The sequence below is a fragment of the Sapajus apella genome, unplaced genomic scaffold (assembly GCF_009761245.1).
Source record: "Sapajus apella isolate SASKATOON/1434 unplaced genomic scaffold, GSC_monkey_1.0 scaffold25, whole genome shotgun sequence".
NCBI lineage: Eukaryota > Metazoa > Chordata > Mammalia > Primates > Cebidae > Sapajus > Sapajus apella.
In genome coordinates this window covers 7,867,589-7,883,514 of record NW_022436965.1, presented here as the reverse complement: position 1 = coordinate 7,883,514, position 15,926 = coordinate 7,867,589, and the positions used below count along the sequence as shown (strand labels likewise).

General features: G+C 37.0%; 1 protein-coding gene across 1 annotated transcript in view; it reads right to left on the bottom strand.

Moving 5' to 3' along the window:
- Nucleotides 1-3,172: 3,172 nt before the first annotated feature.
- The window catches only part of SHCBP1L (SHC binding and spindle associated 1 like), a 33,489-nt gene continuing 20,735 nt past the window's right edge, over nucleotides 3,173-15,926 (bottom strand). Inside the window, exons 7-10 of the mRNA XM_032291192.1 lie at nucleotides 8,265-8,418; nucleotides 6,680-6,930; nucleotides 5,553-5,675; nucleotides 3,173-3,545 (exon numbers count right to left, since the gene is read on the bottom strand). Of these exons, the coding sequence (XP_032147083.1) occupies nucleotides 3,294-3,545; nucleotides 5,553-5,675; nucleotides 6,680-6,930; nucleotides 8,265-8,418 (780 nt within the window). The 3' untranslated portion in view covers nucleotides 3,173-3,293. The remainder of the gene's footprint in view (nucleotides 3,546-5,552; nucleotides 5,676-6,679; nucleotides 6,931-8,264; nucleotides 8,419-15,926) is intronic.

Below are 15,926 nucleotides of genomic sequence, written 5' to 3'. Positions count from 1 at the left end.
TATATTATTTATATATTATTTAATCATATATAGTATATATGTTTTATATATATTATCTATTATTGTATACATGTCTTATGATTCTTAACTTTTAATATATAAATATATTTAATAATCTTTTATGTGATTCTTAACTTTATATATATTTTAAAAATATATTTTATATATTTAAATATATATATTTATTAAGAATTAAGAATCATATATATGATTATATATATAAAGTCAAGAATCTTGAGATGTGAAATTATCTTGGATCACCCAGGCAGGGTCAACCTAATCACATAAGTCCTTAAAAGTGGAAGAGGGAGGCTTAAAGAAGGAGTCAGGGAGATGAGATCAAAGAAGAGACAAGAGACTCAGAGGAGAGACATGTGATCCACTGCTGCTGGTTTTGAAAATAGAGGCCATGAGCCAAGGAATGCAATCAGCCACCAGAAACTCAGCTGTCAACCATTAAGGTAACAGGGCTCTGAACCCTATAACTACAAGGAACTGAATTCTGTCAACACCCAAATGAACAAGGAAACAGATCCTTCCCTAGAGCATGCAGAAAGAAATGCAGACCTCCTGTTAACACCTTCATTTTGGCCCAGTGAGACCCATGTTAGATTTTTTGACCTACAGAACTGTAAGATTATAAATCCATGCTAAGCCACTAAGGTTGTGGTAATTTATTATGACTACAATGGAAAACTAATACAATATATTAATTCAGTCTTTCATTTATAAGATATAGGGGGGAAAGTAGGGGTGGGAAGGTAGAAGAGGAAAAAAATTAACTTTATGAAATATCAGAATTCTTAGAAAATCTTAAAAATACTTTGTATATGTTTTAGAATCGTGAAAGGAAAACACAGTATCACCATATTCTGTAGTTAGCCTGGGAAAAGACAAATTGGTTAGAAACCAGTGGCAGCAACAGAAAGTGGGTAGATGGCCAATGAGTAAGAAGTTTGCTCACACAGGCTACTGCTTTTTTTTGTACACCTTCAAAGATATTACTTTGCCCATCACTTGTTCTTTCTGAAGCCAAAAACTGAGAAAGTTGGGGGAAGAGGATGGAAAAAGGAAAATCCCCACTCTTAACGCTCATTACATTCATTATAGAAAGATTGTTCTTGTTACGGCCCCCAAGGACAATCCTGGAATTATTTTAACAAGTCTGTGTACACAACACTTTGTATAAACAAAACCTATGGAATTGCCAATAGATTTTCTTCTTTTAAAAAAGTGCTGTTTAATGAAACATTGAAGGGCAATCATGCCTTTAAAAATAAATGATCAGTTGGGCGCGGGGGCTCACGCCTGAAATCCCAGCACTTTGCGGGACCGAGGTGGGCAGATCACGAGGTCAGGAGATTGATACCATCCTGCTCAACATGGTGAAACTCCATCTCTATGAAAAATACAAAAATTAGTTGGACATGGTGGCGTGCGCCTGTAGTCCCAGGCACACTTGGGAGGCTGAGGCAGGAGAATTGCTTGAACCTGGGAGGCAGAGGTTGCAGTGAGCAGAGATCACGCCATTGCACTCCAGCCTGGCAACAGAGTTAGACTTGGTCTAAAAAATAAATAAATAAATAAAAACAGTCAACTCTTAGCTTCAAGAGATTGTTTAAAGCAATTCAGCGTAACCTTTGTTAGGTTACAGATACGATGAAGTACAAGTCAAAGGTTTAAGTATTTAAGCCAGGGTGCTTATTTCTTTTTATATTCTTAAGTCTTTATATTCTTAAGTCAACATAAGCTCTGCTTTGCGAAAAAGACTATTTGTATTGTATTTCTCATTTGTAGCTAAATACAGCTGTGTGATTAGATTCTAGCTAGAAGCATGAGGCTCGAAATAATGTGTGCAACTTTGAAGAACGGTTCTTTCCCTTCTGCTTGGCTGAAAACTAGACATGAAAGCTTGATAACCAATTGCTGTCTTGGATCATATGGTGATTTTTTTTTTTTTTTGAAACGGAGTCTTGCTTTGTTACCAGGCTGGAGTGCAGTGGTGCAATCTTGGCTCACTGAAATCTCTGTCTCCCAGGTTCAAGTGATTCTCCTGCCTCAGCCTTCCAAGTAGCTAGGATTACAAGTGCCCGCCACCATGCCTGGCTAATTTTTTGTATTTTTAGTAGAGGTGAGGGTTTCACTATGTTGGCCAGGCTGGTCTCTAACTCCTGACCTCATGATCTGCCAGCCTTGGCCTCCCAAAGTACTGGAATTATAGGCATGAGCCACTGTGCCTGGCAAGTATGGTGGTTTTTAATGGAAATCTTACAATCGTGAAACAATATAGAAGAAACTTGCATTTCTGACAACGTGAAATACCTACATACCTATCAGCCCTACACTGAGTTCCTGCAAGGAACATCTATTAGACCTATAGTGAGTAGCTCTGCACTTCTTGACTATGAGGGAGAAATACATTTCTATATTGTTTATCTCTGTTATTTTGGATTTCCTTGTTTCTTGCTGTTGAATCCATTCTATTTTTTTTCACTTTTTTTCTTCTAAAATTTTTTACCAACAAGAATGAGCTTGAAGAACCTATCCTGTTTTAATATATAACATATTATCTTATTCTGGTTACTGGGAATTAGCTATAAATTAAATTTTCTCAACTGTCTATATAGAATACCTAATGCTTTTTTGTTGTTGCTGTTTTATTTTTGTTGTTGTTGTTGTTTTGAGATGGAATTTCTCTCTTGTTACCCAGGCTGGAGTGAAATGTCGTCACCTCAGCTTGCCTCAACCTTAGCTTCCCAGGTTCAAGCGATTCTCCTGCCTCAGCCTCTTGAGTAGCTAAGATTACAGGCATATGCGACCACATCTGGTTAATTTTGTATTTTTAATAGAGATGGGGTTTCTCCATGTTGGTCAAGCTGGTCTTGAACTCCCGACCTCAGGTGATCCACCTGCCTTGGCCTCCCAAAATGCTGAGATTACAGGCATTAGCCACTGTGCCCAGCCCACCTAATGCTTTTTATTGGAGGAGTATTAGAAAACAATATTTAAAACCATATTTGTTTCTGGATTAGTGATGACTGTACCATATACTAAAAATATATTAATTGAATTGTACACTTTGTAATGTGTTAATTTTATGTTATGTGAATTATATTTCAATAAAGCTGTTATTTTTAAAATGTTAAAATGAATCATTCAAAAAAATCTTTAAGATATTTAAATATTTTTAATTAAGCTTTGAATTTAATTGAAACTACTATTTCAATGGGATATGAGAATCATTTATTAAACATATTTCTGAAATATAAAACTTTAATGTCAATCCAGATGCTTTAACTTGTGCCTATTCTGATATCCCCCTTTACATTTGCTTCTATCTTATTATTATTCATTTCCAGATTCAGGCTTTGCATTACTTTGAAGAGCATTTTATCATCTTTTTTATCTCCTGAAGCAGCCCTTTTGTTGAGAGCTTCTTCTGCTACAATAAAAAACTGTTCTGTTGGCTGAAGAATGCTTACTCCATAGCCTTTGTTGCTATAAATATGATTACTAGTCATCTTCAATTTGGGTGCTGGAAGAACCTGTTAAATTATTTGAGGAAATTAGTTTTTCAATAATTTTATTTAAAAAATGGAGTAATGAACATATTAAAAATAGCTTTGACTTTATTCTTAGATTAACAGATTTCTTCAAACAGCCGAGACTCTCAATTTTGAACAAGTGTTAAGCGCTATTTTCAGGATACCATCTAATGTATTATTAACTACAAAAGTGGTTAATAAGAAAATATTAAATGAAGTTTTCAATTAACTTTTATCAGTTATTGATAAAAACAACTAATTCTGTATGGGGATACAGCCCATGAAGCTGATCTCTTATAATAAACATGAAAATAAATAATTTCAGATAATATGTGATTTGGAGAAAATAAGGTAATGTGATAGCATGACTGGGTGGGGAGAGGTTAGAACTAGAGTGTTCTTTTTAAAGACTTCTTTGAAGAGGGACAATCACATTCAGATAGCAATAAGAAGATCTATAGAAAGAGTGCTTCAGGTGAAGGTAACAGCCAAAACAAGGTTAATAATTTCTGGGAACACAAAGAAAGCCACTGTGGCTTGAATGCATTGTATAAGAGGAAAATTGGAAGGAAATGAAGTTGGAGAAAGTAGGGCCCAGATCTTGTTAGATTTTATAAACCATGTTTATCAAATTTTAATTTAAGTATAAATCATCTGGGGAGATTATTAAAGACCACAGTTTGTTCAAGAGGTCTGGCGTGAGGCAGTTCTAGCAAACTACCAGGTGATGCCAATGCTGCTGGTCCATGGCTCACACTTTGAGTAGCAGGAATACGATTCTTCTTTTTTTTTTTTTTTTTTTTTTTTTTGAGATGGGGTCTCACTCTGTCACCCAGCCTGGAGTACAGTGACACAATCTTGGCTCACTGCAACCTCCACCTCCCAGGGTCAAGTGATTCTTCTGCCTGAGCCTCCCAAGTAGCTGGTACTACAGGTGTGTGCCACCATGCTTGGCTAATTTTTGTATTTTTAGTAGAGACAGGGTTTCACCATATTGGCCAGGCTGGTCTCATGCTCCTGACCTCATGATCTACCAGCCTCAGCCTCCCAAAGTGCTGGGATGACAGGCGTGAGCCACCATGCCCAGCAGGAATATGATTCTTAAAGTGTCAGTTCAACCAGCAGTATCAGCATCACCTAGGAACTTACAAAACAAATTCTCAGGCTTTACCCTAGACCCACTGAATCAGAAAGCGGAGTGGACCTCTGTAACAATGATTCTGAGGCAAGCTAACGTTCAAGGACCACTGAAAAACTGAAAAATATTTAAGAACAGAAAAAATGTTTTAAGATAAATCCAAGATTTTAAAACTGCTCCAATTCACCATTTGTACCTTATTTTCAACCAATTATCTGACTTAGTGTCCAGAATCATACAGGGAGTGGGAGGCTACTAATAATATATAATACAATTCCTGCCCTTAGGTAATTTATAATCTATTTGAGGAGACAAAATGTACATTCAAAAAAAGAATGTTCTAGAAAAAAACTTCATTAACATGAAAGTTCATTAACTACACAAGCCTAGAAAGGGACTTAGAAAGATAGGATTTATAGAAGCAGAAAGGAATTAAAAGACATTTCACCTAGAAATTATTGCTATTAATGTTTTAATTGGTTAGCTTAAATCATTTAACACAACTTTGAAAGTAAGACTTCAAATGCTCCTTAATATATTATTATTCTTAATTTGCTTTATTAAGTAATTTGTAATATCAAAATGTATTACAGATCTGATCAATGAAAACTCTAAAATGTCTTTAAGAGAAAAATCTATACAATTTATCACATTCAAAGTTATTTGCAAAGAATTTAAGTACCAATTATTCAATTATAAAGCTAAACTTATTTCCCATCAGCCATCATTTGACCATATTTTATTAGTACTATTCTTTTCAAATTCAATGATGATATTTAGAATACCTTTTAAGACTAAAACTAATATTTTAGTACTTATAATTAGTTACAATTCATATAACAATTCTACATCAAGAAATAAGAGAATACCTTCATGTTAACTCCACCTAGGGTGCTTTTTGAACTGTCACTGGTTCTGAGGTTATTACAGTGATGAATTTCATTTCTTTCCAAAATGGCTATGCTTCCAGGATATAGTTCAACTCCAGCACCCTGTAAATTAAAAGTAAATTAAACTATCTACAAAATAGATACAAAACCCCTCTCCAAAATCTTCTTTAGACTTGAAAATTGTAATTATGTATTAGCAATGTAAACATTACATGAAAACACATGATATGCATGCAACTGTTAATTGTAAACATAATACTTAAAAATATTGAAAATGTAAATATCTGTTAGAGCATCATTAAACTTAGAAGGTTGAGGTCATATAATCTATTACCTTATTCTGCCACCCAAATGATTTTCTACAAGGGAGTCCAAAACCTCTTTAAGCAAATGTAAAAATTTACATCTCCTATAAATCCCATGTAATGCCACTAAAGTCTATTTCCTCATTTTAGTGGAAATTTTAAAAATTCTTTTAAAAGGTACTCTTGTTTTTCTATTTCCTTTAATCTTTTTTCTCATCCAATTCTCCAGTCCGTTAATAATCTTTGTGATTGTTATCTAAAGACTCAAGCTTTTAATTTTTATTTATTGTAAAAGACAAGGTCTTGCTGGGTTGCCCAGGCTGCTCTCAAACTCCTAGGCTCAAGCAATCCTCCCACCTCAGCTCCCAAACTGCTGGGATTACAGGGATGAGCCACTGTTTGGCTTCAAGTTTTTTATGTCCTGATTATTCAGAGGCTGTCAGAACTAATCATAACACCTAACGTCAATGTCTGATAACTTACATGTCTTATTTCTTTAAAAATAAACTATCAAATAACTGGCTCATGATTTGTGGTATAGCCACTGTTTTCCAGATTAAAAAAAAAAATCACGCTTATAAAACAAAGCTAAATATTCCTCACTTTGGACCTAGCATTTCATTTTTCCTAAAGGTACGATGACACTCTTATACTCATTTTGTTGATGTCTACCAGATACTAAGTTTAATTAGAATTCCACTAAAAGATGAAGAAATTGCTACCCTTTATTTGTATACTAAGATCACTCAAAGGCGTTATCTATAGTCATATAAAGCCATACTTTTTAAAAGAATGAAATACCTGAGCACCAGTTATTTCGCTGTCTGTAATTGTCAAAGCAGCCCCTGTAAGAACACACACTCCTGTTCCTTCACATTTTAATATGCAGTTTTCTAGAGTCATGTGACCAGACTCCACCACCACGATACCATCAACCGTCCCTTGTTGTATCAAAGATAGATGCATTAGTTTCACATTGTCAGCTTTGGACACCACAAAACTGTCATGAGAAGGTTCAGAAGTAATCATAATTTCCTCTCTCTTTCCAACTCCTGATTCATAGGGATAAAAATACATTAAATCAGTAATCTCCCATTTTAAAGCCCTTTAGTCATTCAACAATACTTGCTACTACTAAAGTTTTTCCTTTTGTGTGTGTGTGTGCATTTTTTTTTTTGAAATGCGGTTTCACTCTTGTTGCCCAGGCCGAATGAAGTACAATGGTGCCATCTTGGCTTACTGCAACCTCTGCCCCCCGGGTTCAAGCAATTCCCCTGCCTCAGCCTCCTGAATAGCTGGGATTCCATGCATGTGCCACCATACCCAGCTAATTTTGTATTTTTAGTAGAGATGGGGTTTCTCCATGTTGGTCAGGCTGATCTTTAACTCCCAACCTCAGGTGATCTTCCCACCTCAGCCTCCCAAAGTGCTGGGATTACAGGAGTGAGCCACCACGCCCGGCCAGTGTGTGTGCATTTTTAGAGATGGGTCTTGCTATATTGCCCAGGCTAGTCTCAAACTCCTGGGCTCAAGTGATCCTCCTGCCCCAACCTCCTGAGTAAGCTGGGACTACAGGTACATAGCACAGTGCCCAGTTTCACATATTTTTAGCAAATAATATAAAGTAGATACATAACTATAGTGTAATCTTTTTCTTTCCTTTTTTTTTTTTTGAGATGATCTTGCTCTGTCACCCAGGCTGGAATGCTGTGACTTGATCATGGCTCACTGAAACCTGAGCTCAAGTGATTGTCCTACCTCAGCCTTACAAGTAACTGGGACTACAAGTGTGTGCCACCACATCCAGCTAATTTTTTAATTTTTTGCAGAGATGGGGTTTCACTATGTTGTCCAGGCTGGTCTCAAACTCCTGGGCTCTAAGCAATCCACTTGCCTCAGCCTCCCAAAGTGCTGGGGTTATAGGCTACAGGCACCATGTCTAGCCTTTGTTGTTGTTGGTTAGACCATGAGAATACTCTTACTTCAAAGTCAAAAAGCCAGAAAGTTTCTAAATATGTTCAAGACCTAAAAGAAATTTAGTAAATTCTGCGTTTCTACTTCTGTTTTGGTGAGTTAGCATGTGATATTAGCCTTTTTGAGAAAATGATGAGCATGTTTTAATAATAGCTTTACATCTGGGTTTTCTTAGTAAAGTGATATAAAAAGCAGTAAAGATAGATAAGAAAAAAGTGACTTTGGTAAAAATATAAATGGAGCTAATAGAAAATATGATGAACATGTCTTAATTATAAAAGGAACATAAAGGATTTTTGTAAAACATAAATTCTATTGTAATTTCTAATAATTCCATGAAGCATGTTTAGAATACCCAATTTGTGTAGTATACATTGTTATAAAAAAAACTACAAAGGATGTCCTGGCTAACCCTTTATAATGATGTCATCTGTCAACAAAGCAAGATTTGCAGCTTGATATACTCCTGGAAAAATTATTACTGTATCTCCACTATAACAATTATCCAAAGCCAAATCCAAATCATCATGCTGTTGGAGAAGTGTGTCTGAAGATAAATCCTTTACCTAAAAAGAAATAAAACACTTGCACTTTCAATAATAGGTTAAACTGAAACATGTCATTTAATCAGTTACTTACTGGACAAGTGCTCCTCACAAAGGACTTATCATTTATTAAAGACTAGCATTTATTAAATGCTCAAAGTATCAGTTCCTCGATTAATGTTGGAATAAAATTTTTCTTTACAATTGTTCATAATTTTATAACTATTAAATACTGGGTATTAGCTATGTGTCATATTTTGAACTTTACATATTACCTCCTTAAGCCTTGCAATAGTTCCTTGACATAAGTATTATTATCCCTGCTGTAAGGTTAAGGAAATTGAAGCTCGACAAGATTAAATGAATTGTCAAAATTAGTAGTGAAGCCAAGCTTTAGATCCAGGTCAATATGATACCAGACCTCATGCTCTGCCCTATGTATCCCTTTGTTTTCTTTAACTCAAAATGACTCTCCAATTTTAGTTAATCAACAAAATTCTTTTTTTTTTTTACAGCAGAGTTTCACTCTTGTCACCCAGGCTGGTGCTCGATCTCAGTTCACTGCAACCTCTGCCTCCCCGGTTCAAGCGATTCTCCTGCCTCAGCCTCCTGAGTAGTTGGGATTACAGGCACCCGCAACCACACCTGGCTAATTTTTGTATTTTTAGTAGAGACGGGGTTCCGCCATGTTAGCCAGGCTGGTCTCGAACTCCTGACTTCAAGTGATCCACCTGCCTCGGCCTCCCAAAGTGCTAGGATTATAAGTATGAGCCACCACGCATGGCCCCCAAATCAACAAAATTCTATATATCAAAGATTCTAGAATATGCATTGGGAGTAGAAAGGAGGAGATAACTTCATTATTAGTGTCATAAAGACTGAAGGGCTTTTATTTATTTATTTTGAGACAGAGTCTAATTCTGTCACCCAGGCGGGAGTGCAGTGGCATGATTATGGCTCACTGCAGCCTTCACCTCCCAGGATCAAGCGATCCTCCCACCTCAGCCTCCTGAGTAGCTGGGACTATAGGCACACATTGCCCTGCCTGGATAATTTTTGTATTTTTTGTAGAGGTAGGGTTTTGCTATATTGTACAGGCTGGTCTCAAACTCCTGAGCTCAAGCGATCGCCCACCTCAGCCTCCCAAAGTGCTGGAATTACAGGTGGTAGCCACCATGCCTAGCAGTGTGAAGGACTTTTAAAATATAAATCCAAATATAAAATTTGGAAATATATTCTGAAAAATGCCTATTATTCTTTCATTCCAATGAGAATGGCATTATCATGCATTTATCTTTCTTCTTATTATTATTACTATTATTATTATTTTGAGATGGAGTCTTGCTCTGTCGCCTAGGCTGGAGTACAATGGCACAATCATGGCTCACCGCAACCTCCTAGGTTCAAATGATTCTTCTGCCTCAGCCTCCCAAGTAGCTGGGACCACAGGCGCAGGTCACCACACCCAGCTAACTTTTGTATTTTTAGCAGAGACAGGGTTTCACCATGTTGGCCAGGAGGCTGGTCTTGAACTCCCGACCTCAGGTGATCCACCCACCTCGGCCTCCTAAAGTGTTGGGATTACAGGCATGAGCCACTGCACTTGGCTGTACCACTTTTTAATAAGAAAATAAGGCTGGGTGTGGTGGCTCATACCTGTAATCCCAGCATTTTGGGAGGCTGAGGCAGGCCAATCACTTGAGGTCAGGAATTCAAGACCAGGCTGACCAACATGGATAAACCCCATCCCTACTAAAAATACAAAATTAGCTAGGTGTGGTGGCCCATGCCTGTAATCCTAGCTACTCAGGAGGCTGAGACAGGAGAATCGCTTGAACCCAGGAAGTGGAGGTTTCGGTGAGCTGAGATTGCACCATTGCACTTCAGCCTGGGCAACAAGAGCAAAACCCTACATCAAAAAACAAAAAAAGAAAAAATGGCACTTGTTATTAAAAACATGAAAAAAGAAAGCATAACAAAAATGGAAAAATTAACTTGTAAATTCTTAACTAAAGAAAACCTTCATTTATATAGATATTTCCCTTTAGTAACTTCCCATGCGTATATTCATTTATTCAAATGCCAACTGAGCATACCATACATTGTATATACTTTTGAATTCTGATTCTGTCATTATATCCCTGTTTTTGCTATTGTAAATAGCACATCAAAGACTAATTTTTCTTTTTTTCTTCCTCTCTTTATTTAGTTTTTTGCTTCCTCAGGTTGAACAAAGACTAATTTTTAACAATTACATACTCATGTATCAGATCTATTACAACTTATATTACTAATTTCTCACTTTTATTTAGATGGTTTATGAGTTTTCAACATTATGAAAATATTATAACAAACCTTTATGTACATCTCTAGTTATTTATTTAGGAAACAGTACTAGACAGGAAATTGCTGAATCAAAAGGTATAGACATTTTAAGTCTCTTTGCAAAATTCCTCTCCAGTAAAGCTTAATTAATTAAAACTTGGGTTAAGAATGCTGGTTTTGCTATAAACAAACCAATATGGGATTTAAAAAATTGTACAATATTTGCCACTTTAATAGACAAAACTCCGTTCTACCTCATTTACATTTCCATTTATTTGGTAAATGAGAGTGAACACTTTTTCCAGATATATGTAAAATTCCTATAAACCTTACTAAATCAGCAACCTACAAATTCATTTGCGCAGGTATTACATACATCGGTGGCAGAAGGATATTACAAGGATTATCTCTGTAAATAAATAATTCGTAAGAACTCTGAAACTCTCCTCACTTATATTTTTCTTATTCACTGAAACAAGAAACACAGGAGAGACAGAAATAGTGTGATAGAGAAAGACAATGAGTTTAGTTTAGGTGCCAATAAATTTGAAGTGCCCCTCAAGTCACTATGTAGAGGAATCCAGTAGACTAGGGATATAAAGGCAGTATTACTGTATTTTTGGCTTGTGACTCCTCTTTCTGTTTCCTATGTAATTTAAGATACCAATGCCTAAAACAATAATTATAAATCCATGCTAATAGGGAAACAATATTTAAAGATGTAATTTGTAACAATAACAACATGAAGGAGGGATGGAGCTGTATATTATTAAAGAAAAGTTGGTATCAATTCAAACTCAATTGTTATAAATGTAGGATGTGGGGCTGGGCACGGTGGCTCATGCCTGTAATCCCAGCACTTTGGAAGGCCAAGGCAGGTGGATCATGAGGTCAGGAGTTAGAGACCAGCCTGGCCAAGATGGTGAAACCCCGTCTCTTCTAAAAATACAAAAATTGCTGGGCATGGTGGCAGGCACCTGTAATCCCAGCTACTTGGAAGGCTGAGGCAGGAGAATCGCTTGAACCCGGGAGGCAGAGTTTGCAGTGAGCAGAGCTTGCGTCACTGCACTCTAGCCTGGGTGACAGAGCAAGGCTCCATCTCAAAAAAAAAAAAAAAAGTAGAATGGGAATTATAATTCCCTTGATAATCACCAAGAATATAACTAAAAAATACGCACAAAAGGAAATGTGGAGTAAATTTAAATGATACACTAAAAAAAATCATCAAACACAAAATAAGAGGGTACTGAAAACACTGCATAACATAAAACAAATATCATCTGTAGGAAAAAAAGTAGCCAATGGCAGAAGTCCTTCCTTATCAGTAATCACCTTAAATGTAAATGGATTAAGATTACCAATTAAAAAAGACTGGTAAAAAGGATAAAGAAAAATAATCCAACTACAAGATGTTATAAGAATCTCATTTTAGGCCAGGCATGGTGGCTCAGGCCTGTAATCCCAGCACTTTGGGAGGCCAAGGTGGGTCGATTATGAGGTCAGGAGTTTGAGACCAGCCTGGCCAATGTGGTGAAACCCCACCTCTACTACAAATACAAAAATTAGCCAGGCATGGTGGTGCATGCCTGTAATCCCAGCTTAGGAGGCTGAGGCAGGAGAATTGTTTGAACCTGGGGGCAATGAGTGATTTAATATTCAAAAATCAATCATAATACACCACATTAATAGGATGAAGGGGAACATTAAATTACACAATAATCTCAATTGATACAGAAAAAGCATTTGACAAAATCCAATACCTTTTCATGATAAAAACACTCAGGAAACTAGGAATAGAAGAAAATTTCCTCAACAGAATAAAACGAATTTATTTTAAAAACCCACAGCTAACAACATACTCAGTGGTGAAACGCTGAAAGCTTTCCCCTTTGGTGCCTTAAACCACAGAAATTTATTTTCTTTTTTTGAGACAGCATCTCACTCTGTCACCCAGGCTGGAGTGCAGTGATGTGATCTCGGCTCACTGCAACTTCCGCCTCCCAGATTCAAGTGATTCTCATGCCTCAGCCTCCCGATTAGCTCGGATTACAGGTGCATGCCACCACACCTGGCTAATTTCTGTATTTTTAGTAGAGATGGGTTTTCACCATGTTGCCCAGGCTGATCTCAAACTCCTGACCTCCAGTGATTTGTCCGTTTTGGCCTCCCAAAGTGTTGGGATTACTGTACAGGCGTAAGCCACTGCACTCAGCCAGTAAAGAGTACATCCTCTTTAAAGTTCTAGAGGATGGAAGCCAAGATCAAGGAGTCAACAGATTTGGTTTCTTCTGAGACCTCTCTCAGCTTGCGGGTGATTATGGTTTTGCTGCCTCTTCACATGGTCATCCTTCTGTGCATGTGCACCCCTGCTATCTTTTTCTGTGTCCAAATTTCCTTTCTTTTAATGACACTAGTCAGGTTGGATTAGGGCCAACCCTAATGGCCTCATTTTAATTTAATTTAATCATCTCTTTAAACACTTGATCTCCAAATATGCTTACATTTTAGGGTACTGAGGTTAGGGCTTCAATATATGAATTTTGGAGGGACACAATTCTGCCAATAGCATCCCCTAGTATCAGAAAAGACAATGATGTCCATTTTTGCCACTGCTATTCAACATTGAACCAGAAGTCTTAGCCAAAGCAACCAGGCAAAAAGAAATAAAATGTACCCAAATTGTAAAGGAGGAAGTAAAACTCACTGTTTGCAGATGACACGATCCTATATATTCTATATATAGAAAATCACAAGAAATCCACCAAAAACATATAATAGCTAATTTTAAAATTCTGTAAAGTTGAAGGATGCAAAATTAGAACACAAAATCAGTTTTGTTTTTATATATCAGTAATAAACAATCTGAAAATAAAATTAAGAAAATTCCATTTACAATAGCACTCAAAATAATAAAATGCCTAGAAATAATGTAAACCAAGGAGGTGAATGGCTTGTATGCTGAAACTACAAACCATTGCTCAAAGAAATTAAAGAAAGTCTAAATAGATGAAAAGCCAACCCATGTTCATGGATTAGAAAATTTTAATATTGCTAAAATAGCAATACTACTTACAATGATCTACAGATTCAATATAATCCCTATCAAAATTTCAATGGCCTTTTTTTCTTTTAAGAAATGAACATGCTAAAAAAAAAAAAAAAAGAAATGAACATACTTATCTTCAAATTAATAATGAATTGCAAGGGACCCTGAACAGCCAAAATAATATTGAAAAGGAACAAAGTGGAGGACTCACTCTTCTGATTCCAAAACTTACTACAAAACTATACTAATAAAATAGCGTGGTACTGGTATAAATATAGGCATATAGACCAGTGGGATAGAACTGAAAATCCAGAAATAAATCCAATTATTGACTAACTGATTTTCAACAAAGTTTACAAGATTAGTCAATGGGGAAATAATAGTCTCTTCAACAAATGGTGTTGGGACAAATGAGTATCCACATGCAAAAGAATAAAGCTGAACCCAAACCTAACACCATATATTAAAATTGTTTCAAAATTAGCAACCTAAATATAAAAGCTAAAACCATAAAATTCTTAGGAAAAAACATAAGGGTAAATCTTCATGATCTTGAACTTGGCTTGCCAGTAGATTCTAAGGTATGATACAAAAGCATGAGTAACAAAAGAAAAAATAAATTTCTCTCTTAGTCTATCTGTGCCGTTCTATAACAGAATGCCACAGACTGTATAATTTATCAAAGAAATTTATTAGCTCACAGTTCTGCAGGCTAGGAAGTCTAAGATCAAGGCACTAGCTGGTTTGGTGTCTGCTGAGGCCATTCTCTTCCAAAATGACACCTTGCCTGCTGCCCGGATCTTCACATGGCAAAAGGCAAGAACTCTGGGGGGAACTCTGTGTCCTTACATGGCAGAAGAGCAACAGAGGGAGAACCAACTCCCATAATCCACTTTTAGAGGAGCATTGATCAATTCATGAGGGCCCCATCCTCATGAACTACCTTCCATTAGGCCCCATCTACCAACTCTGTTGTGTTGAGGATTAAGTTTCCAACACTTGAGTTTTGGGGGGGGGGGGGCAAAAACATTCAAACCAAAGCAGCTGAATTTCTTCAAAGTTAAAAACTTTAATGCATCAAGGGACATTATCAAGAATGTAAAAATGCCTAGGCACCATGGACAGATCACTGCTTGAGGGTGAACGATAATTCTGGCAGGCCAGTGGGTCATGCTAATTTCAATTATAAGCATGAAACTAGAATGGTCATTCATTGAGGAAGATCGAACTAAGTGTTTTTTTTAACATTTATTGAATTTTCTAACTATGGATCCATGTTTCTTATTGTTACCAAACTTGATAAAGATCTGAAAGTTGGAGCCATGACTTGCTTGGTGTAACATACTAAATCAAGAGGGATCCCCACAGCCTCCCCTTACCACATCATCCCCCACTGCTGTGGAAGTACACACAGGCAGGCAGACCTTACCACCCTTCCCCTACCAGCACACATGCATGCACACCCTGTTGTCCTGCCACCATTAGCACTAGTGGATACACACAAACACCACTGTGTCACCCTGGCTGGCACTCTGCCCCTGCTGCCACATGCACACCCTGCTGAACTGCTGCCACTGTCAGCACATACGCCTGAGTGCAGACCTGCTGCCACTGCCCCAACAAAGTGCTTTGGTCAGCATTCACCGTCAGAGTGTCGGTACTAGCAGACTGTGAACACCTCAGCCCCTTCAGTGCAGCAGGTGATTAACCTTGAGAGGCCAGAGAACAAACCTGTGCCGTGGGCCTGGTACCAACCCCCGGGGCTGCACATGCAGCCCAGTAGTACTGAGCTGAGAATTGGACCTCTGACATCTTCCAGAAATGAAGCCAGTTGACTAAACCCACCTTATACTACAGTTAAACCCTCAAATGCATCAAAGAATACAAAAAGCAAAAAAAAAAAAAAAAAAAAAAAAAAAAAAACAACCCATCCAAAGGACAGAAACTTCAAAGATCAAAGGAACATCAGAGATAGCAGATTGCTGGTTGGCAGCAGCTGGGGAGGAAAGGGAAATGGAGATATGAGGTTCTCGTTTTGGGTAATGAAAATAGTTGGGAACCAGAGGTACACAACATTGTGACTCTACTAAATGTCACTTTAAAACAGCTAATTTTGCTACGTAAATTTCACCTCAAGTTTTTTTTTTTTTTTTTTTTT